Source organism: Chiloscyllium plagiosum, unplaced genomic scaffold (assembly GCF_037043375.1).
Source record: "Chiloscyllium plagiosum isolate Xiang-an unplaced genomic scaffold, Cpla_swu_hap1 HiC_scaffold_1, whole genome shotgun sequence".
In the NCBI taxonomy this organism is placed as follows: domain Eukaryota; kingdom Metazoa; phylum Chordata; class Chondrichthyes; order Orectolobiformes; family Hemiscylliidae; genus Chiloscyllium; species Chiloscyllium plagiosum.
The window spans coordinates 108,890,185-108,914,103 of record NW_028270139.1 but is presented as its reverse complement, the minus strand read 5'-3'; the positions used below and the strand labels follow the sequence as shown (position 1 = coordinate 108,914,103).

The 23,919-nt window shown below is 39.5% G+C and overlaps 1 protein-coding gene across 3 annotated transcripts in view; it reads right to left on the bottom strand.

The window, feature by feature from the left end:
• The window catches only part of LOC122548398 (putative E3 ubiquitin-protein ligase HERC1), a 377,691-nt gene that overhangs the window by 287,610 nt on the left and 66,162 nt on the right, over positions 1-23,919 (bottom strand). For all 3 annotated transcript variants that reach the window (XM_043686981.2, XM_043687001.2, XM_043686991.2), the window contains exons 7-15: positions 23,376-23,519; positions 19,549-19,676; positions 17,314-17,458; positions 13,504-13,675; positions 5,856-5,990; positions 3,201-3,366; positions 1,669-1,794; positions 529-738; positions 286-438 (exon numbers count right to left, since the gene is read on the bottom strand). In XM_043686981.2, the coding sequence (XP_043542916.2) occupies positions 286-438; positions 529-738; positions 1,669-1,794; positions 3,201-3,366; positions 5,856-5,990; positions 13,504-13,675; positions 17,314-17,458; positions 19,549-19,676; positions 23,376-23,519 (1,379 nt within the window). The remainder of the gene's footprint in view (positions 1-285; positions 439-528; positions 739-1,668; positions 1,795-3,200; positions 3,367-5,855; positions 5,991-13,503; positions 13,676-17,313; positions 17,459-19,548; positions 19,677-23,375; positions 23,520-23,919) is intronic.

Below are 23,919 nucleotides of genomic sequence, written 5' to 3'. Positions count from 1 at the left end.
AATGTAACTTTGCTCACAAATCTGATTTATTGCACTGTATCAAATATCCTTTGGAAGTCCACGTACACCTTATCAGATTTATTGTTTTGATTAATCCTCTGCTACCTCCTCAAAATATTCCAGCAAATTTATTAGACATTTTTTCTTAAAAAAAACATTCCAGCTCTCCTTATTAACCTAAAATGTCCATGTGAGTATTAATTTTGTCCTGAATTGTTCTCACTTTAAAACAGTGTAATAGAACAAGAGTTGCTAAATTACATTCTGCTTTCTATTTGACATTACCTTAGCAGTAGAATGTGAGTAGCAGTGAGCCAGCAAATGTTTATGCAATGCAGAGAGCAGCTGACGGACATGGGAGGGTGGTCCACTTTCTGTGGGTGTTGTATTACTTTGCTGCTTATCACTGTTCTTCTCCAACTCACCAAAGGCACGTTCCTTTTAAGACAGGCAATCAGAAAAATTATAGCAACAATTCAAAGAAACATATCAATTTCTCATTCAAAAAGGAAACTCTGAAAATCTTACAGTGTAAAAACCGATGTTCCTTAAAAGAGTTTTCAAAAGTATTTCTGCTAAGTGGAAGTTGTCAATAATCCCTGACTTGGATGAGTCCTGATCAGGGAAGAAGCTTTGTGAGAAGCCTTCAGTTATGTCAGTAGGTGAGCTATAACCCAGCAGGGATGCGATGTGGGACTGGTCCTGTAGGCTCGTCAGTATTATATCCAATTGCATTCTCTATTTAAAAGAATGACAAGTTAACTACAGTTCAGCTAATGTTAATTTCACAGACATACCAAGCTAATTAAACCTAAATGTGTATATTTCAAGTTAATGTATACCTAACATTTGAAATACTTGAAACAATCAAACAATTGGAGAAAGGTTAGATACCTAATATAATGCTGCACAGTAATTACAGCAAACATTATTTCAGTTCAGTTAGTAATAATAATAATAGCAAAACAACATTAAAGTTTCAGTTTAATACCGAAATTTCAGCACCATTGGGATTGAGGCTGACCATGCTGGATTTTGGATCTTCTGAAATTTTGAATTACCCATGCCTGGATTAGGCAGCTTTATATCAAGAGAATAGAAGGGCTTGGGGATTGAAATTCATATAATACAGCAGTCAGAAATCGTTTTTTGGGTCCACAGAGTTTTTCTTGAAATCACCTCAAAAGTTACTTTGTCTTTTCTCAGAGGCTTCTTTTCTGTTCTCAAAAATTCATTTATTGGAATCGTGGAATCTCTACAGTGTGGAATCAGGCCATTCAGTCCATAGAATCCATACCAAAGAGCATCCCACCTAGATCCTATTAGTGTAACGCTGCATTCTCCACAACTAGCCCATCTAACCTCCACAGATTCAAGCTTGTCACCTGAGCAACCAAAAGTACATTTGTCCTATTTCAGAAGTCTTGCATTATACTGAAGTAAATGTAATATTTAAATACTGAAGTGGACAAATATGAAATTTTGTGCGCTGTTCTAATTTTATACCACAGTAATTAAACCATAATTTAGAAAAAAATGTTTAGATGTGAGAAGATAGGAAGTGGATGAATAATGGTAAAAGATTTCTTCATATATATTATGCTGTTCTTCAAGTCAACATTCATGAGATATGAATTGTTTTGAAACCTGCAGAAACCCAACACTTACTTGTCCTTTTGATAAACTTTCCCATCTCTCTGGGCCTTGAGGTAGCAGATTATGTAGAAGTTCAGTACGTTCCCTGAGTGGAGGCAACAATAAAGACGCACCAACTGAAAGTGTTTCATTGACTGCCTGTGGGACACAATAAGTACAGTATTTACAACTTATCATGTAATGGCAGTAAAAATAAACTAAATGTAATGTTTCATTTCTCTGAAAACAAAATTCATTGTAAAATCACAGCATATTCAATAGACAATAGATGCAGGAGTAGGCCATTCTGCCCTTCGAGCCAGCACCACCATTCATTATGATCATGGCTGATCATCCTCAATCAGTATCCTGTTCCTGCCATATCCCCATAAACCTTGATTCCACTATCCTTAAGAGCTTTATTCAACTCTTTCTTGAAAGTATCCAGAGACTTGGCCTCCACAGCCTTCTGGGGCAGAGCATTCCATACACCCACCACTCTCTGAAGAAGTTTCTCCTCAACTCTGTTCTAAGTGGCCTACCCCTAATTTTTAAACTGTGTCCTCTGGTTCGGGAATTATACAAATTGCATATTCTTAGTAATACTGCATTTCTCATTAAGATTAAGATACAGGACCATAAGTATAAAGTAACCTCTTCTTACAGATCTCCAAAACTTTCAACCACCTCTAATATCCATCCAATTCTTACTAAATACTTTTGATGCTTCTTTATTTACAGCTAGCAATGCCCAGTATAGTTCATTCAATGCAGACTTTGCATTTAGCTTAAACAAATTATTTAAACAGTTTGTGCAGCATCTTCTCTGAACTTGCTAACACAAACAGCAGAACCCTCCAAATCTTTGCAAAAGAATGACTGAAGCAAAATTATACCTGAGCATATAATACTTGAAGTAAGTCAGAAAATTTAGCACAAATCTGATACAAAGTTATACAAGGGGTCTCCTGCAATTCGTAAAACTAAAGATGGGCAGATAGCTTACTTCCATTGACAATGCCTTCTAGATACTAGACCTTAAATGACAGCAAAGTGGACAATTGAATCATTATTGAATCTTGAATTTTCTGGCACCTTTTTGACAATTACACAAATTTCATCTCAAGTCTCCAGCAATGCTTCACTGACATTAGAGAGAGAAAACGCTGCATGATCACAGCAATAATCTATGAGCATTACACTCGCGCAGCAGAGAGCTCATCTCCACTCTCAAGTCATAAAATAAGGCGGCCTGCTTGTCAATCTTATCATAGCTGGAAATGTGTTGCTGGAAAAGCGCAGCAGGTCAGGCAGCATCCAGGGAACAGGAGAATCGACGTTTCGGGCATAAGCCCTTCTGAAGAAGCTCTCTTCCTCCCTCTACAAGGATTTCAGTGAGTCCCTCTCTCACTGCACCCCCCCTCCAGCATCTGCAGACCTCACTTTCTCCTGTCAATCTTATCATGCCAGTTTCCATAACTCTCAATAGCATATTTAAACATTCACAGATGTAAGGAATCACTGTGGGGCAGCTACTGATAATACTAAGTGAACTTTTCACCTACCTCTTCAATAGAATTTGGAACATCTGAATCTATTAGTCGAAAAAGCAAGTTCCTTAGTGGTCTACCCTGTTGCCCGAGAACAGCAGCTCCAGTACCTCCAGCTTGAGCCAGTGAAAGATGAGTGGAAAGTAACTTCAAACAAAGATACACAAAATTATGATGTTCCCTGTTAAAAGCAGAAGTACAAACTTATTAATGTGGCTGATATAATTTTGAAATACAAGGAATGACGTGTTCCAAAAATCCACATTACATCTTCAACTAAACAAATACAAGATATCTTAAGTATACATCATTATCTATTAATCTTTCTATAAGTGTTATTAGATGAATTTACTCTAACAAAAAAGAATAGGTTGTAGTCTTACCATCAGTCCTTAAAGTTCACGTATAGATAGGGACTTAGAGAAGCAAAAGACAGAAGATGCTACTGACTTAACCTACCTCCTTAATATATGAAAAGAAAACTTTCCTGATTAAAAAACAGCTACCCACACAATTCAGCAAAATCACACAAGGCACAATGAGAAAGACAATAACTTGAACTATACACAAAATTTTATCTGAGTAGAGCAAAACGCAAATGATGAGTGCAGCTCCAACAATACTTAAGAAGCTTGACACTATCTGGGACCAGGTAGCCCGCTTGCTTGGCACTACATCCACAAGCATCTACACTGATGCTCAGTGGCTGCAGTGTGGACTATCTACAACATGTACTGAAGAAATTCACCAAAGATTCTTAGACAGCACCTTCCAAACCCATGAACACTTCATTCTAGAAGGACAAGGGCAGCAGATACATGGGAACACTAACACCTTCAAGATCCCCTTCAAGCCATTTACTACCCTGACTTGGAAACATATTGCCAATACTTCATTGATGCTGGGTCAAAATTATGGAATTCCCTCTCTAATGGCATTGTGGATCAACCTACAGCATATGGACTGCAGAGGTTCAAGGCTGCAGCTCACCACCACCTTCTCAACGGCAAGTAGGAAAGGGCAATAAAATGCTGGCCAGCCAGGGATGTCCATATCCTATGAGTTAATTAAAAATCTGCATTCAAATACAGACAATAGATATGTCAGGAAGTCCTAATTTGCTCTTACTCATACGTACTAGAAGATAATCAAGGCTAGACCTTAAAATAAAGAAGCTGGAAAAATACTTCGATTACTATGTGCTTTGAGTACACCCAAGCATCTACGTGTGAATTAATAAAGAATTACAGACTAAAAAGGGTATTTAAAAGCACTAATAACTTTAGAGTTATATGACATGCCAGCTATAATGGAGTCAGATATGAGGTTTGGAGAGGAGTAGCAATTCAATATTTTTTGTGGTAACATTTTAAGAGGAGTGATATGGGATGGGGAGAAAAGCATTAAAATAACAATCACAAGAACAGAAGATTAGGATATTCTAACAAAATTTCAGCAAATGGAATCAATATGGATAGAGTTAACAAATAGGAAGGAAAATGGTATAGAATTTGCTGTACATTAGCAGCCCAAACACTAGGTTGGTAGTTAGGCCAGAGAAGAAATGACAGGAACAAGGCAGAAGGAAGGTTAGGAATTCTGCCACAAGTATTGCAGATCTTGTCTTCCTAATCAAAAGAAATAAAATGCTGTGGAAGCTGGAAATCAGAAACAAAAATAGAAATTGCTGGAAAAAACTCAGTCTGGCAGCGTCTGTGGAGAGAAAGCAGAGTTGATGTTTCGGGTCCAGAGATCCTTCTTCTGAACTCCAGAAGAGTCCCTGTCTTTCTAATGTTTGTCCATAATTGAGGAGCACTTGCCTGGATATGACCAGCTCCAACAACACACAAGAAACTTAGCACTATCCAGCATGAAGTAGGCCACTTGATTAGCACTACACTTTCACTCCCTTTACTACTGATGCATAATGGCAGCCACGTGCATCATCTACAGGATGTACTGCAGAACCTCACCAAGCTTCCTGTGAAAGCACCTTCCAAGGCCTTTATCACTAAGAAGGACCGAGACAGCAACTGCACAGGAACACCCTCACTTGTAAGTTTCCTTTGAAGGCAAATATCATTCTGACTTAGAACTTTAATTGTTCCCTCAGTGTTAATGGGTCAAATCCTACAACTCCCTTCCTAACAGCACTGTGAGTGTTTCTGCACCCCTGTGCAGCAAAGGCTGAAGCAGGTAGCTCACCACTACATCCCCCACAGCAATTAAAGATGGGAAATAAATGTCAGCCTTGCCAGAAACACACACATTCTGTGACTGAAAGTAAAAACAAAGTGAGAGGTTTTATCAAACACAGTTCAGGATGAAACTATTTTAAGTGCTCAAAATAAGAATGCTAAACAAAAATGGAAGTTGCTAGAAAAGCTCAGCAGGTCTGACAGCATCTGTGAAGAAAAATCAAAGTTAACATTTAACATGTTCTGAGGAAGAGTCACAGGACCCGAAACGTTAACTTTCAGTTCTCTTCACAGATGCTGCCAGACCGGCTGAGATTTTCCCGCAAGTTCCTTTTTTGGTTTCCAATTTACAGCATCCGCAGTTCTTTTGGTTTTTAAAATAATAATGCTGTTCAGAATTCAACTAAGATTGTTTCCCAGGTCAATATGCTTACACTGTTCAAATGACATATGCAAAAATATTTTCCATTACCTTTGAGAAAAGAAAGGTTGTGGAGGTACCTCATTGTTAATTCCATCACAGTACCTATCCAAAAATGTTCGCAAATAACTAAAGGTACTTTCTTCCAGATCAACGCAGAAAGGCCTGTGCCAGGCGACCAGTTGCCTAAAGAATAAGATAAGCAAAATACGAGCAATGTTTACAATAAAATACGAACTCTTCGGAATATTAATGGTGAAAGTCGAAGTACAAATGTTAAAATGTTTCGATGCTGGCTTTTAATAAACCAACCTAAATTTTAAAGTTATGGTAAAGCTCTTGCAAAGTTTACAGCAGGTATCCAAGTTACTCGGTTTGTAAATACTAGATTTGTTTTGTGATTAGCTTATGTCTCTACTTATGCCACTACTGGAAAATAAGGGAAACCTTTATATAATCCACAGTACGCCAAATAACAAAAATATCCTTATATGTAATTAAACTTTATTGAAATAAACCTGCTAAAATCTATCCACAACTTTCAAAAATATCTTAAACCATTCTATCATGTTATTCAACAATAATTGCATCCTCAGTTAACTGACTAATGTATTCCCTGAAAGTTAGAGAGTCATAGAGATGTACAGCATGGAACCAGACCCTTCTAGAATCCCGACAGCATGGAAACAGGCAATTCAGCCCATTAAATCCACACTGACTCTCCAAAGAGCATCCTATCCAATACCCACACCCCTACCCGATCCTTATTAGCCTGCATCGCCCATGGCTAACCCACCTAAGCCTACACATCCCTGGACACTATGGGCAATTTAGCATGGCCAATCCACCTAATCTGCACATGTTTGGTTTATGTGAGGAAACTGGAGCATCTGGAGGAAACCATTGCAGACAACGTGCAAACTCCACAAAGACACTTGCCCAAGCAGGAATAGCACCTGGGTCCCTGGAGCTGTGAGGCAGCAGTGCTAACCACTGAGCCACTGTGACATTGATGAATGATGTAAAGATAATGCCCTGCAAGTCATAACTAAGTCATTACTTTCCAAATCTGAAATAATGGTTAAGTCATTAAGTGCTATTTGGTGCAGCTAGGTATTGGTTGGTGAGCTTTAGTTGTTGGAATGGGTAAAAGTTTTGGATAAGTCTTTTTGGTTGCTCCCATAAGAATTGAGGATTCAGAGCAAGGAAGATCTGTAAAACTATCCCAACTCTGGGATTTGTTGAATTTAGAACAATTGATGAGATCAACAGGAAAATAACAAGTCATACAGGAAGATTAAGGGAGACATGTCATTGAGACCCACATGTGGTAATGCTGAGCGATCAATATTCTTACCGGATGCCAAAACATACTATCCACCAGCACTAAGACCTCACATGCTAATGAACACAGTAATTAAAAAAAAAGCAAATAATGAGAAGCAATTCCTATAATATATTGAGTTCGCAACTTTACAGTGCATTGCTGAAACCAAAGGGCTGAATTTAATGCAGGCAGTTGGGTCACACCACTGGAGCTGAGAGAGGGAGTTGACCTCATTTTAGTGGAAAGCTGGACCCAGTTAATAGCAGTTTTTAATAACATTTGTAATTTAAAAATGTTACAATCCATTGTAAAGGGTATAATGATGTGGAGGTGCAAGTATTGGATTGGGATGGACAAAGTCAAAAGTCACACGACACCAGGTTATAGTCCAAAAGGTTTATTTAAACTCACAAGCTTTTGGAGCACTGCTCCTTCATCAGGTGAAGAGACACGTAGACCATTTAGAAAGACATATATATGTGATCAAGCAGAGTCAGCATGGCTTCATGAAAGGGAAATTATGCCTGACAAATTTACTAGAATTCCTTGAGGAGGCTAACAAGCAGGAGAGATAGAGGGGGCGAATGGATGTAATATATTAAAAGACATTGATAATGTAGCACAGATTAGGGTACTTAAGACAAGATGATGTTGGGAGGTAGAATATTAGCATGGATAGAGGTTTGACTAACTAATCGAAGACAGAGTTGACATGGAGAGGGGAGCATTTTCAGGGTAGCGACGTAATTAGGAGTGTGATACAGGGATCAATGCTGGGGTTACAATTACAGTCCTGAGTTGAATGAGGCAAGTGAATATACTATAGCCAAGTTGCAGATAACAAAACTAAGTGGGAAGGTGATTGGCGAGGATGACACAAAGATTCTGCAGAAGGATATATATACAGTTTAAGTGAGTGAACAAAACACTTGGCAAATGGAATGTAATGTCAGAAAATGTGAGGTTTTTCATTTTAGCAGAAAATATGACAGGAGCTGAATAGTTTCTAAATGCAGAAAGCTACAGAACTGAGGCGTTTGGGAGGCTTCATCCATGAACCACAAAAAGCTAGCACCCAAGTTCATCAGATCAGGGTAAATGTGATGTTGGCCTTTATTTCAAAGGGAATAGATTTGGGAGGGTTTGTTGAAAACATACAAAATAGTGGTCAGACCACAGCTGTAATACTTTGAACACTTTTCATCTCCTTATCTAAGGAAAGATGTACTTACAGGCAGTACAGGGAAGGCTAACTAGGCTGATACCAGGTCTGGAGGGATTGTCCGATGAGTGGTTGAGTAGATTAGTCATATATTCATTGGAAGGTAGAAGACTGGGATGCGACCTTACTGAATTATTCAAGATTCTCAGTGGGCTTGACAGGGTAGATACAGAAAGGGTGTTCCCCTTGTGGGAAAGTCGAAGACCAGAGGATAAAATCGCAGAATAAGGAGTTACACATTTAGCTAGAGATGAGGAGGAATTTCTTTTCTCAGAGGGTAAGGAATTTGTGGAACTCTTTACTGCAGAGTGCTGTCAAGGCTGGGTCATTTAGTATATTTGAGATAGATGGTCAAATTTTTAATCAGGGAATCAAGGATTGTATGAAAAAGGCAGGAAAATGGAGTTAAGAATCATAATGTTGCTGAATAGTACAGCAGACTTGGTGGGATGAATAGCTTCCTTCTGCTCCTATATCATATAGTCATAGAGTACAGAAAGAGATCTTTGACTCAGAGTCTGAACTGTCAAAACTATACTAAATCTAGTTGAATTTTCCAGCACTAAGCCCAGAGCGTTAAATGTTATGACATTTCAAGTGCTCACCTAAGTACTTTTCAAAGGTTGAGAGGTTATCTGCCTCAACTGCCCTTGCAGGAAGTACATTCCATACCATGTACTTCCTGCAAGGGCAGTTGAGGCATTTGTGGCCATTTGTGCAAAATATATCAAATGCACTCTAAACCTCCTGCCTTTCAACTTAAAGATGTGCCCTCTTGCCATTGACAATTCAACTAAAGGGAGCAACTGTTTTCTATCCATTCTGTCCACACCCCCAAAATCTCATAAACCTTTATCAGTTTCATCCTCAACATTCCCTGCTCTAAAGAAAGCAACACAAGCTTATCCAGTTTCTCTTTATGGCTAAAATACTCCAGGTCAGGCAGCATCTTGGTGAATCTCCTTTGCTCCCCCTCCAGTGCAATCACATCCTTCTTTTGATGCAGTCACCAGAACTGCACACAGTACTTCAGTTGTGGCCAAGCCAAAGTTCTGTACAGCTCCAACATAACCTCCTTGCTCTAATTATTTATGCCTTGATTGATAAAGAATGTGCCCCTTATGCCTTCTTAACTACCCTATTAACATGCCCTGCCAGCTTCAGGGATCTGTGGACAAGCACCAGAAGATCCCTCTGTTCCTCCGAGCTTCTTAGTGTCCTGCCATTTGTTGAATACTCTCTTTTTCTGTCACTCCTTCCAAAGTGCATCATCTCACAGTTATCAGGATTAAATACCATCTGGCAGTGATTTGCCTATCTGATTAACCCACTTTATCCTCTGTACCAAAGACCTTCTCCCTTCACATCAACCACCTGTCAATCTTTGTGTTATTCTGTGATGTCTCCACATTCTCATCTACATCTTTGATGAATGTCACAAACAATAAGTGGGTTAGCACTGATTCCTGTGGTACGCTACTGAATACCAGTCTCAGATCACACAGACGGCCTTCCACCATCACCATCACCTTCTGTCTCCTGCCATAAACCAATTTTGGATCAACTTGCCAAGTTTCTCTATGATTTTATCTTCTCTATTAGTCTCCCAAGTGGGGCCTCAAAGGCTATTCTGAAATCCACATAAACTAAATCAATTACACTATCCTCAGCTATATACTTGGTCACCATCTCAAAACATTCATGTTAGGCATGATCTCCCTTAGACAAAGCAAAAATGGCTGCCCCTGATCAAACCTTGCTTCTCGAAATGGGGATTAATTTTCTTTTTCAGAATTTTCTCCAATAGTTTCCCTACCACTGACAGACCACTGGTCTATAATTCCATGCTTCTCTCTTCTCAAATTCTGTCCTTCCATCCTCCTTCTCAAAGAGAAGACAGATATGAAGCACTAACAGTCTACCAATGTACTCTGGCACCACTCATAGAATATCCCCTCGGTCCTTAACAGGTCCTACTCTTTCCCTGCTTATTGTCTTCTTTTGATAGGATTATCCCTAATCTTGCCCATTTTAGTTTACATGCCACCTCTTTGCTCCACCAATTGCGTCAGGAGTTTTCCTTGCACTTTCTGTACTCCATTACAGTCTCAAATGCTGTGCCTCCTTGTACCCGTTATATGTTTCTCTTTTGCTTTTCTTCCAGTCCCGAAGAGTCCTTGACATCAAGGGTTCACTAGGCTGATTTCCCTGACATTTCACCCTAAAAGGGGACATATTCAGCCTGTACTCTCTCCAGTACCTCCGGAACACAGCACTGTTCTGCTGTGTATTTACCCTTACATGCTGTGCCCTGTCTACTTTGGCAAGATCCCCTTGTGTTAATACAATCTGCCTTCCTCCAATCCAAAATCCTTTTTTGCAGATCATATAAAACATATGGTGTTGTGGGGACTATCACTAAAATGCTCCTTACTGCCACCTCAAACAACTATCTGGCTTTGTTCCCCAGGAGTAGGTCCAGCACTGAACCATCCCTCTAGGACCTTCTATATGCTGATATAAAAAGTTCTCCTGATTACATATCCAGAAATCCACTAAACCCTTTAAACTATGATTATTCCAATTAATAATGGGGTATTGAAACCTCCAAATCTAATTATACATGCCTCAGTGAACGGACTACTTATTTATTCCTTAATTGCCCTTCTGATTGTTGGGAGCCTATAACACACTTTGAATAGTGCGGCTGCGCCCTTTTTATTCTTTAGCTCTACCCACAAAGCCTCATTTGAATATCCTTCCAGGATATCAACCCTCTGAATTACAGTAACTGCCTCCTTAATAATGCGACACTTTTTCACCCTCCCCATCCGACCTGAAGATTCAACACCCCAAAATGTTAAGTTGTCAGACCTATCTCTCCCTCAACCACGTCTTAGAGCACGGAAACAGACCCTTCGGTCCAACCTGTCCATGCCGACCAGATATCCCAACCCAATTTAGTCCCACCTGCCAGCACTCGGCCCATATCCCTCCACACCGTTCCTATTCATATACCCATCAAAATGCCTCTTGAATTTTGCAACTGTACCAGCCTCCACCACATCCTCTAGCAGCACATTCCGTACACGTACCACCCTATGCGTGGAAAAGTTGCCCCTTAGGTCTCTTTTATATCTTTCCCCTCTCACCCTAAACCTATGCCCTCCAGTTCTGGACTGCCCGACCACAGGGAAAAGACTTTGTCTATTTATCCTATCCACGCCCCTCGTGATTTTATAAACCTCTCTAAGGTCTCCCCTCAGCCTCTGACACTCCAGGGAAAACAGCTCTAGCCTATTCAACCTTTCCCTATAGCTCAAATCCTCCAACCCTGGCAACATCCTTGTAAATCTTTTCTGAACCCTTTCAAGTTTTACAACATCCTTCTGATAGGAAGGAGACCGGAACTGCATGCAACATCCCAAAATATTGTCCTCTACAGCTGCAACATGACCTCCCAACTTCTGTACTCAATACTCTGACCAATTACAGAAAGCATACCAAACGCCTTCTTCACTATCCTATCTACTTGCAACTCCACTTTCAAGGAGCTATGAAACTGCACTCCAAGGTCTCTTTGTTCAGCAACATTCCCTAGGACCTTACCATTAAGTGTATATGTCCTGCTAAGATTTGCTTTCTCAAAATTCAGCACCTCATATTTATCTGAAGTAAACTCCATCTGCCACTTCTCAGTCCACTGGCCCATCTGATTAAGTTCCCGTTGTAATCTGAGGTAACTTTCTTAGTTGTCCACTGCACCTCAATTTTGGTGTCATCTGCAAACTTACTAACTATACCTCTTAGGCTCACATCCAAATTATTTATATAAATGATGTATAGTGGACCCAGCACCGATCCTTGTGACACTCCATTGGTCACAGGCCTCCAGTCTGAAAAACAACCCTCCACCACCACCACATTGCAATTTCATGTATCATTCCCTGAATTCATTTTCTTACCTATAATACTCCCAGCATTAAAGTAGAGGCCATCGACCTTCACCTTACTCCCTTGAGACACAACTTGGGTGAACTTCCTGTCTTGGTCCCTTTTCTAAGACATGCTTTATCACTATTCAATTAACGCACTGTGTATCCTGCTTCTGCCCAGCTGGTTTAAACCCTTCACTGCAGCACTAGTAAATCCTCTGGTAAGGATATTGGTCCAATTCTGGCTCAGGTGCAGGCCATTCTGTTTGTTGAAGTCCCATCTTCCCCAGAAACAGTCCCAATCAGAAGGCTGTCAGCTCATCAGCACCATTGCTGGGGATGAATCTTTAAGGATAAGAGGGGTAGAATGATTATGTGGCCTCGATGTTGGTTAAGTGGTATCAAATTAGGCAGATCCATTCCGCCATTAGCTAACTGGTTTATCAGGTGGTCGCCCCAAACAGCTGACAGTCTTGGAAGAGAGGTGGCAGTGAGTTAAACACTGGGTAAAAGCAAATTACTGCGGAAACCAAAATGAGAAAATGCTGGAAAGTTTCAGGTCTGGCAGCACCTGTAAGGAGAGAAAAGGGCTGATGTTTCGAGTGGCCTCTTGAAACGTTAGCCCTTTTCTCTCCTTACAAATGCTGCCAGACCTGCTGAGATTTTTCAGCATTTTCTCTTTTGGTTTCAGCTGACATTGGTATTGGTAATGCTGATATTGGTAAGATGCCAGCGGCTGGAAGGTGGCCCTATCTGACAACTTAACAGACTCAATTGGATTCCATGTGTATGGGCCATTTGCAGTCTTTCCTGCCACCCAGAAAAATAAAGGCAGAATGACGATGACAGGTATGTCACCTACTTATTGCTGCCTTCAAACCTGTCTCTACCAGCCTGATAAAATTCATCCCATTTTGTCACCTCATCACAAAACGGGTTAGAGAAAAAAACCCAACAAAAAATGATCTCAAGTATCTCAAACACGGGTAAAAACTACAAAGGACATTCAAAATAAGGGTGCATAGAATAATGTGTGAGGATGCTATAGGAATGAGCTGCAACTCCCTTTTCTCAGCCTTTATGTTAATTTTTAGCAGTAAATTGAAAAATGAATTTGTGTGCTTTTAGAATTATAAATTTTTCCTTGAAACTGCAAAGAATTATTCCCAATGCATTTATTACCTTAGTGCATATAACAGTAAAGTTACTTCATACCTGTCAGTCGGAGGGGCTGTCCAGGCCAGGCTGTGAGAAGTTCCTGCGGTGATTTGCTGAATAGGTATTCCCTCCAAACCAATTACTTTCTTTGGTTTAGCAATTGGAGTTGATGTGTGTCCTTGTCCACACTGGCCCATTGCATTATTACCCCAAGCGTAAACTTCATTATCTATTAGAATAAGTAAAAAGATGGTTAGAGACTTCAGTTACAGATATACTATAAGATCGCCTTAAATAATATCGAGAAAGGGACATCTCAAATAGTTTAAATACACCTTAATTCATAGAATGTGATAGTGAACTGGATACTAAGCTCAAGCATCCCCAGCTCTTCACCTGGAATCTGCTTTCCAAACTATATTCTTTTCTACTCTTAGCGCCTCGTCACATCTGTCCCCCATTCTTCAATTCCATTGAATTAAAAATACTTATTCAGGTGTTTAAAATCTATCCATGTCCCACCCCTTTCTACTTTTATAATGTTAACTCCATCAAGCAACTGACTTAGTTGTCTTATGCAGCCCACACTTTCACCCTACCAATAGAGACCACCTGAGGTCAACATGAAGGTCCAGCATTCTCAACCTTACCAGAGTCTTTGGTCACCCTCAGGTTAAGCTCACCATCAGTTCATCTGTGTAGGAGAAAACAGCTCTACAGTCCTCTGAGATTACAGTAACTCTAACATTTTCTTAAAATCTTATCAATAGTTGATGTAACTTCAGTCAATCAAACCCCATTCTTTGAAATTTCCTTTCTAAACCCCTGCGTCTCCACTTCTCTCTCTTTCCTAAAACCTACCTCTTTGACTAAGGAGCTCTGGCAGCATCTGTGGAGAGAGAAACAAAATTAATGTTATGACTTCTTCTGCTCTGTTTCAAAACATTAAATGTTTCTCTCTCCACAGATGCTGCTGGACCTGCTGATTTGCTCAGCATTTTCTCAGATCTTCAGCATCTGCAGCAATTTGCCTTTATTTTCTTTGTCTAAGCTCTTGGTCAGTCCTTAATTTATTGCCAGTTTGCTATGTTTAGATTCTACCTGCGAAAAGCTTTGGAAGATTGACATATTAAAAGTATCACAGAAATGCAGGCTGTTGATGCTGACAGAAAGGATGAAAATGTGCAATCCATTGTCCTTTTGTACTGTTTTCCCCTTGGCAATTTAATTTCCATAGACTGGATAACAAGCTCATCTGGCAACTCTGTGTCTCACACTTGCAAATCCTCTTTTCCATGCTCTGTGATGCTACACAATCCTACACTTTAATTGTTTTCTGCGCCATTGCACTTATTTTCGGGCTCAAAAACCTGATATCTGTGTTGAGGAAAAGATTGAGATTTATAATATTTGTGTGAGGGGCTATAACAAAATTATTAGTTTGTATTGTAATCTATAATCAAATATTACTTCCATGAGCATTTTTTAAAACCAGTTCATTGGATGTAGGCACAATGCCATCATTAGCAAGATCAGAAACTACTACCCTTCTTCTATTGCCTTCACTTTCTTGAACAAACAGGAGGTACTCACAAGCTGTTTGTTAGAGGGCCTTAAGGTTTTGACCCATAACGATGAAGAAATGGCAATATGCTTTCAAGATCAGACTGGTGTGTGACTTGGAGGGGAGCCTATCGGTGACGGCATTCCATTTACCTACACTTCTAAGTGATACAGGTCACAAATTTGGAAGGTGCTGCTGAAGAAATCTTGTTGAGTTGCAGTTGCGCATTTTGTAGAAGGTACATCCCCAGCCAGGCTGGATGGTGTGAAGGTTTAAGGTGGTGAATGAAATGTTGATCAAGTGGACTGCTTTGTCCTGAATGATGTCAAGCTTGAGGGTTTTGGAGCTACACTCATTCAGGCAAGAGAAAAGTATTTCACTAACTCCTGACCTGAGCCTTTTGAAACTTGACACTATTGATGACTTTTAATATATAACAGATGTGCAATGATTTCCTAGAAGGCCAGTTTAACCAACACAATGCTAGAGATGTTGATTAGAAGCAAGGCAGCCTTTCATGGAATGATGATGATACATCATGAAAAAGAAATCATATCTTGGCTGTGTTTTTGCAATAAATCTTGTGCAAAGGATTGGACTACCTACTTTCACTCAACATCAGAGCAAAGATTTGTAAAATACTGAGAAAATGACTTCAAAATATGACAAAATTGTCACTAATGTGTTAACTTTACTGCCTAAGTAACGTTCATGTATACATTATTAACCACAGTAAACAAACTGTTGATGCATGCAACACTTTATTGAACAAGAATTGTATACTATCCTTTTCCTCTCGAAACTGCTTTTATTTAAATCCGCCCATATTCTGTTCAACATAAATTTGATATACATGTTACACACCAAGCAAAATACATTAAGACGACTAGAAGATCACACCATTAGACACAGCCACTTCTGAATATTCGAGATCGATCATTATGCAGAAATTGTAATGTGGAAGCTCATGTTAAGCCCAACCATTACATGCTGGTGTTCCTCTCCAAATTATGAACCCATAGGCCACCTTGTTTTCTTAAGATTTGAAACTTCAATCCAACGTTTAAGCCTGTGTTCCCTGCTCAAACCTTAAAATTCATTATATTCTACAGCTTCAAAAGTCTGTTAAGTTCCTGTTCCAGTTTCATTGGCCCATAGATTTAGTGGCCACTGGTAAGCACACAATAGTGCAGGCATGACATCATAGACACAGTATCTATATACAATGAGGTGCGCAGCAGAGAATTTTGAGAGTTAACTTGAAAGGCCTCATGGACAGAAACCCTTCATGAAACTCCCTGAAACTGATAGCAGTCAGTGGAGTAGTGGACAGTTTGGAAGAATGCTACAGATTGCAGGGGGACTTAGATAAACTGCAGGATTGGGCTGAAGTGGCAAATGGAGTTCAATGCAGCTAAATGGGAGGTGATGCACTTTGGAAAGAACAACAGGAAGGCAGAATACTGGGTCAATGGAAAGATTCTTGATAGTGTGGATGTGTAGAGGGATCTTGGAGTCCATGTACATAGATCCCTGAAAGTTGCCACCCAGGCTGAAAAGTGCTGTTAAAGAAGGCATACAGTATGTTAGGTTTCAGTTGTAGAGAGATTGAGTTCAGGAGCCGCAATATTATGCTGCAACTATACAAAATGCTAGTGCGGCCACACTTGGAATATTGTGTACAGTTCTGGTTGCCATATTTCGGAAAGGATGTGTAAGCATTGGAAAAGGTGCAGAGGAGATTTACAAGGATGTTGTCTGGTCTGGAGGGAAGGTCTTAGGAGGAAAGGCTGAGAGACTTGGGTCTGTTCTCATTGGAAAGAAGTCTAAGAGGGGATTTGATAGAGACACACAAGATGGTCAGGGGATTAGATAGGGTAGACAATGGAAGTCTTTTTCCTAGGATGATGACATCAGCTTGTACGAGGGGACATAACTACAAATTGAGGGTGATAGATTTAAGACAGATGTCAGAGGCAGGTTCTTTACTCAGAGTGATAAGGGCGTGGAATGCCCTGCCTGCCAATGTAGCTAACTCAGCCACATTAGGGAGATTTAAACAATCCTTGGATGAGCACATGCATGATGACGGGATAGTGTAGGGGCATGAACTGAGAATAGTTCACGGGTCGGCGCAACATCGAGGGCCGAAGGGCCTGTTCTGTGCTGTATTGTTCTATGTTCTATGTTCAATGCTGGATCTGGAATTCAAAGTTTAATTGATCATATTAAGCACTTATGCAGTGCTTGCAGGAATACTTTCCAGAATTCAGGGGTATAACTATGACCTAACTGTATCTCACCATGTGTTAGTGCCAAACAATGACTATCGCCACATGAAATATCAATGATTTTGGTTGAATTCAGCTCCTCAATTAGGCGTGGTCTAAGAGCTGTTGTTTCTGAAGATCCACTTCCTAGGCAAGAGCCACAGCCCCATGCAAATACCTGGAGCAAGAGAAAAGCATAATTTGGCATGGAATTCATCAAATATCTTGTCAAGTAAAGTTTTGACCATAGGCAATTGACATTATTCTTCGTAAAGCTAACCATTATAAAACATTCCTGATTTATATTTTGACTTGTTTTTCACCATTAAGTAGCATTGTTAAAATATAATTATGATAATACAAGGATAGGAACACTCGACAGTACTACAAAAAAGGCACCAGGATTTCGTTAACATATCAAATCATTTTAATTGTGTCAATTAGAATCTCAAAATGGTTAAAACATACGAGACTATTTAATCAGTTGTATTCTTGTTGACTCTCTGCCAAAGCAAGATATCTGGTCATGCTCGCTCATCTTTTCCTTACAGCCCTGAGATTGGATTTTCTTCAAACTAGTATTTAATGCCCTTTTAAAAGCTATAATTGAATATTCCTCCACCACACTCTTAGAGCAGATTCCAGATCCTAAACACTTTCTGCATGAAGAAGTCCTCTTTCGTGTAATGCCTGGTTCTTTTGCCATTCACCTTCCAGCAGTGTCTCTTGTTATGTTAGTCTGCCAATGGGAAGAGATAATCCCAATCTACTCTCACCAGATTCCTTCGCATTTTGAAAAGCTCTTAATAAAATTTCCTTTCAGCATTCACTCAGGTGAATAGTCTATGCCTCTCCAATTTATCATGGTAACTGACGTTCTTCAGTTGGTGAGGAATTATTATTATTAGGCTATTTAAATTACAATCACATTAGCCATGATGTCTTTTCTAAAATCACTCATAGGACCTGGGTGTTGCTAGCTGAGCCAGCATTTATCTTGCCTTCTTGGACAATTGCAGTCCATGTGTGGTATTGAACAGTGAAGCAGGCTTAAAATGTTCCTGATTCGTATGTTCATTCAGTAAACCTTTTCTTCACTCTTTCCAGAGTGTCCTTCCATCCTAAAGTGTGGTTCATTGAATTGAATAGTACTGACCCATCTGCTCTGCCCTGCTGCAATGTTGCAAGCAGTAGGGAAATAACTTAGGGTCTGTCTCCCTTTTTACCGGCTGCGCCCTGAGGGTTGGTATATTCAAGCCCTTGTGCAACTTTAATTGCCAATAACTTTGGGAATGCATATAATAAAATAATAAAGTGGCTTAAATGGAAATGAATTTCAATACTATAAGTGGAAGTATAATTCATACTTATAGTTAAATGCTAATTTAATGCTAACTTAACTTTTTTTCAATATTCGAAATAGGTGACAATGGAAGAAAAGGTGAGTTATGTGTTATGATTGTAGAATTGAAATCCATATCAACATTAAAAATACATTAATTATGCTGTTATGCCACTTAGTGTGTTAACATTTCTACAGGTAAAGTTAATAAAGTTGGGCATCCTGAACATACAGCTGAAGGCGTATTGAATACAAAAGTAGTAAAACTTTCAATCTTTGTAGCATGGAACGGAGTTGCAGATCTTTCACACAGCTTCCAAAACCCAAAACCGAAACAAATATACAGAGGAGCTTCAGAATTTTCCATTTGAATAATTTGTACAAGCAAAATTAGCTGTCACATTACTTGCAGAATAAAATCAATTTTCAAATTGTCTAATGTTAAACATTATCCATACAAGGAACTCAACAGCAACTCTGGACTTAGAATACATTTTGACTTCACCTTCTAAATCATAAAACAAAAATCAATCAGATTTCAAGAAAAAGTTACAAAAACTTCAAGTTACAAGTGCTTGCATATTTATATTTTAATATTTCATCCACAAGCATTTAAATTAAACTGCAGACAGTAGTTTTTTTTTTTATCCTTGGTAGAAATCATTTTCAGTTGGGTATTTGTGTAATTCTAAGTTGCCCTTAATTGTTATCATGTCATTATCACACAATTATTTACGTTATATATTTATCATTCATAAAACACTTAATTGAGATCAACTTTACCCTTCTGTTGGCTCTGTCTATATTGCTAAGTTGATGGCAATTGTCTACGGATTTTATATCCACAACATCAGTAGAGAAATCTATACAAAGCTTTTGATAAATCTGCCACTTAGACACTGCTTAATCATATTTAGTTCCCTTACCTGTCCAGCAGAAGTCAATGCAAGCGAAGATTGGCTCCCAGCACACACCTTCCTAATGTATAATCCTTGCAAACATTCAATTACCTTTGGTCTGTACACTCTGTTAGTTTCCCCATGTCCAAGTTTACCTAAGATTATAGGATTATTCCAATTAAGGCATGGGTGAGGAAATGAAAATCCATTATAACATTATTTGCACAATTTCCTAATGCTTTTGTTGCTGTGCTACATTTTAAATTTAATTTATAAAGAGGAAATTTCAGGTTTCTGCAAACAAGTGGAACTCAAAGTTATTAGAAATACACAGCTGAACTGTTAATAATGTAGGCTAAATGAACCCAAGTTTTCTGACTGAAATTGCTGGTATAACGACTAGAGATTAGTATTGTATTGTACCACATGAATTCAACAAGATTTAAAACAAACAGAATTGCAAGGTTTGTGAAGGTTTGTAGCTCAGGTTGAGGTTTAGGGTGTAGGTTTGATATCCAGACGTTTCATTACCTGGCTAGGTAACATCATCAGTTGCCACCTCCAAGTGAAGCGAAGCTGTTGTCTCCTGCTTTCTATTTATATCCTTCATCTGGATGGGGCTCCTGGGGTTTGAGGTGATGTCATTTCCTGTTCGTTTTCCGAAGGGTTGATAGATGGTATCTAGATCTATGTGTTTGGTTATGGCATTGTGGTTGGAGTGCCAGACCTCTAGGAATTCTCTGGCATGTCTTTGGTTAGCCTGTCCCAGGACAGATGTGTTGTCCCACTCAAAATGGTAGTTTTTTTGGTGACCAAATACTTAAGTACACCAGCAACCATCCCAACACACACAAACGAAGCTGTATCAGAACATTATTCCAACGAGCCATCACACACTGCAGCACAGACGAACTTCGGAAAACAGAGGAGAACCACCTATACAACGTATTCAAGAAGAACGGATACTCAAAAAATACAGTCCGCAGATTCCTCAAGAACAAACCACGACAAGCAGACAAAACACAGCCAGAAACCCTAACCACCTTACCATACATCAAAGACGTTTCAGAAATGACAGCCAGACTATTAAGACCCCTCGGAATCCTAGTAGCACACAAACCCACCAACACTCTCAAAAAAAACTAACAAACTTAAAAGACCCAGTACAACCCATTGAATTCTTTGAAAAGGTGACGAAGGAGGTTGATGAGGGGAAAGCGGTAGATGTGGTATATATGGATTTTAGTAAGGCGTTTGATAAGGTTCCCCATGGTAGGCTACTGCAGAAAATACGGAGATATGGCATTGAGGGTGAGTTAGAGGTTTGGATTAGGAATTGGCTGGATGGAAGAAGACAGAGGGTAGTAGTTGATGGCAAAGTTTCTTCATGGAGTGCCGTCACTAGCGGTGTTCCGCAAGGATCTGTTTTGGGACCATTGCTGTTTGTCATTTTTATAAATGACCTGGAAGAGGGGTTAGAAGGTTGGGTGAGCAAGTTTGCGGATGATACGAAAGTCGGAGGAGTTGTTGACAGTGAGGAAGGATGTGGCAGGTTACAGCAGGATATAGAGAAGCTGCAGAGCTGGGCAGAAAGGTGGCAGATGGAATTCAATGTAGCTAAGTGCGAGGTGATTCACTTTGGGAAGAATAACAAAAAGATGGGGTACTGGGCTAATGGTCGGATACTTGGTAGTGTGGATGAGCAGAGGGATCTTGGTGTCCATGTACACAGATCTCTGAAAGTTGCCACCCAGGTAAATAGTGCAGTGAGGAAGGCATATGGCGTACTGGCTTTTATTGGTAGAGGAATTGAGTTCCGGAGTCCTGAGGTCATGATGCAGTTGTATAAGACTCTGGTACGGCCGCATCTGGAATATTGTGTGCAGTTTTGGTCGCCATACTATAGGAAGGATGTGGAGGCATTGGAACGGGTGCAGAGGAGGTTTACCAGGATGTTGCCTGGTATGGAAGGAAAATCGTATGAGGAAAGACTGAGGCACTTGGGGCTGTTTTCACTAGAGAAAAGAAGGTTTAGGGGTGACTTGATTGAGGTGTACAAGATGATTAGGGGGTTAGATAGGGTCGACAGTATGAACCTTTTCCCGCGTATTGAGTCGGGTATTACAAGGGGGCATAGCTTTAAATTAAGGGGGGGTAGATATAGGACTGATGTTAGGGGTAGGTTCTTCACTCAGCGAGTCGTTAGTTCATGGAATGCCCTGCCAGTAACAGTGGTGGACTCTCCCTCTTTATGGGCATTTAAGAGGGCATTGGATAGGTATATGGAGGATAGTGGGTTAGTGTAGTTTAGGTGGGCTTGGATCGGCGCAACATCGAGGGCCCAAGGGCCTGTACTGCGCTGTATTCTTCTATGTTCTATGTTCTCTATGTTCTAAAACCAACGTCATCTACAAAATTCCATGCAAGGACTGCCACAAACACTACGTAGGACAAACAGGAAGAAAGTTAGCCACCAGGATACACAAACACTAGCTAGCCACACAAAGACACGACCTTCTCTCCCTCGTAGCCCTACACCCGGATGAAATAGACCACCAATTCGTCTGGGACAACACATCTATCCTGGTACAGGCTGACCAAAGACATGCCAGAGAATTCCTAGAGGCCTGGCACTCCAACCACAACGCCATAAGCAAACACATAGATCTAGATACCATCTATCACCCCCTCAGAAAACTAACAGGAAATGACATCGCCACAAACCCCAGGAACCCCATCCAGGAGAAAGATATAAATAGAAAGCAGGAGACAACAGCTTAGCTTCACTTGGAGGTCACCACTGATGATGTTACCTAGCCAGATAATGAAATGTCTGGATATCAAACCTACACCCCACAAATAGAATTCTTGAGACACTCAGCAGGTCTGGCAGCATCTATAAAGAAGAAAGAGTTAATGTTTCGAGGTCAGTATGACTCTTGTTCAGAACCATACATAGGAAAATGTATATCCATCCTAAATCTGCTCAAAGTTTTGATTAATCGGACCCTCATCACCATGAATCACGACAACATTTTTCTCCCAAACAAGAACTAGAATTCCCAAAATGTATAGCATGTAAACTTAATGCTCCATGGATTTTTCTTCAGGTTTTAAAACACTGAAACATTAATAGCAAACATAGGACATTTTCATTTCATGTCTTGAACAATATTTCTAAGTTGCTATATTTCATACAGTAAATTATCAATTCATACAACACAAGAAGCAATTCTTGAAACAGCTATTCAATTAATCCCATTCCCTTAGTCTTCCTCTTAGCCTTGTAAACTTTTCCTTTCAAAATGTCAAACATTTATTCAAACTGAACTTACCTTTGAATCTATTTCCACCAATATTTTATACATGCATTCCTGAATTCATAGTTGTTCACACAAATTAAGTTTTAAAAATTTCCTTTCTGATATTTGTGCTGTGTCCCTGATTAGCAATCTGCGTTTTAATTCAAACAGTTTTGATGTTACTTACTCTCTTAAAACATGACTTTAAAAACCACAATTGATTCTTTCTTTCAATTCTCTAGTCCCAGTTTCTCCACACTCTCCATGGAACCGTTCTAGGAAATTAATGTCTCTACTTGCACCAGGACATTAACATCCTTTGTAAATTACAATACTGAGAAATAAATACAGTACTCCAGCTGGGACTAACCATTGATTTATAAAGGTGTAACACAACTTCCTTACTTTTGCATCTACTTTTGAAACAGAGGATCCAAATGTATTTTTTAAATGGCCTATGTAACTTTTCAAGTTGCATTCAAAAAACTTGTATGCACAAGTTACAAATTTTTCAACATTTCTGGCAAAGAATTAAGGGTTAACTTAGCTTACCATTGTCTCCTCCACCAAACGACCATACTGTTCGTCCATCCTGAGACACAGCAATAGTATGGGAGCTTCCACAAGCTACTTGGCCAACACTACTGATATCTTTCACAAGAGTTGGTAAATTGCGACTATGACTGTCACTGTGTCCTAAAGTTCACAAGAAGCATACAAATTAAATATTAGCAAGCAATATAACCTGCTATGGATAGATAGTCATATGCTGCTAATAAAAATCCAACAAAATTGAAATTTAAGTACGTGCTTTGAGAAAATGCTTAATATTTAAATGTTAGCAATTCTAACTTAATTTGGTCTTCCAACTTCAACAGAAAAAGAAAACAAAAAACAGAAGTTAAAAAGCTGTTCTCAGATCCTGTTGGTCTGACTTTAATCATATTAAAGTTAATGGGTTTTCAGTGAGTTAAAATGTAGGGTTTATATGTTCAGCTCTAAATATCATAGAACATACAACAATACAGCAAGGAACAGGTCCTTCAGTCCACCATGCCCATGCCAATCATGATGCCATTCTAAACTATTCCCATGT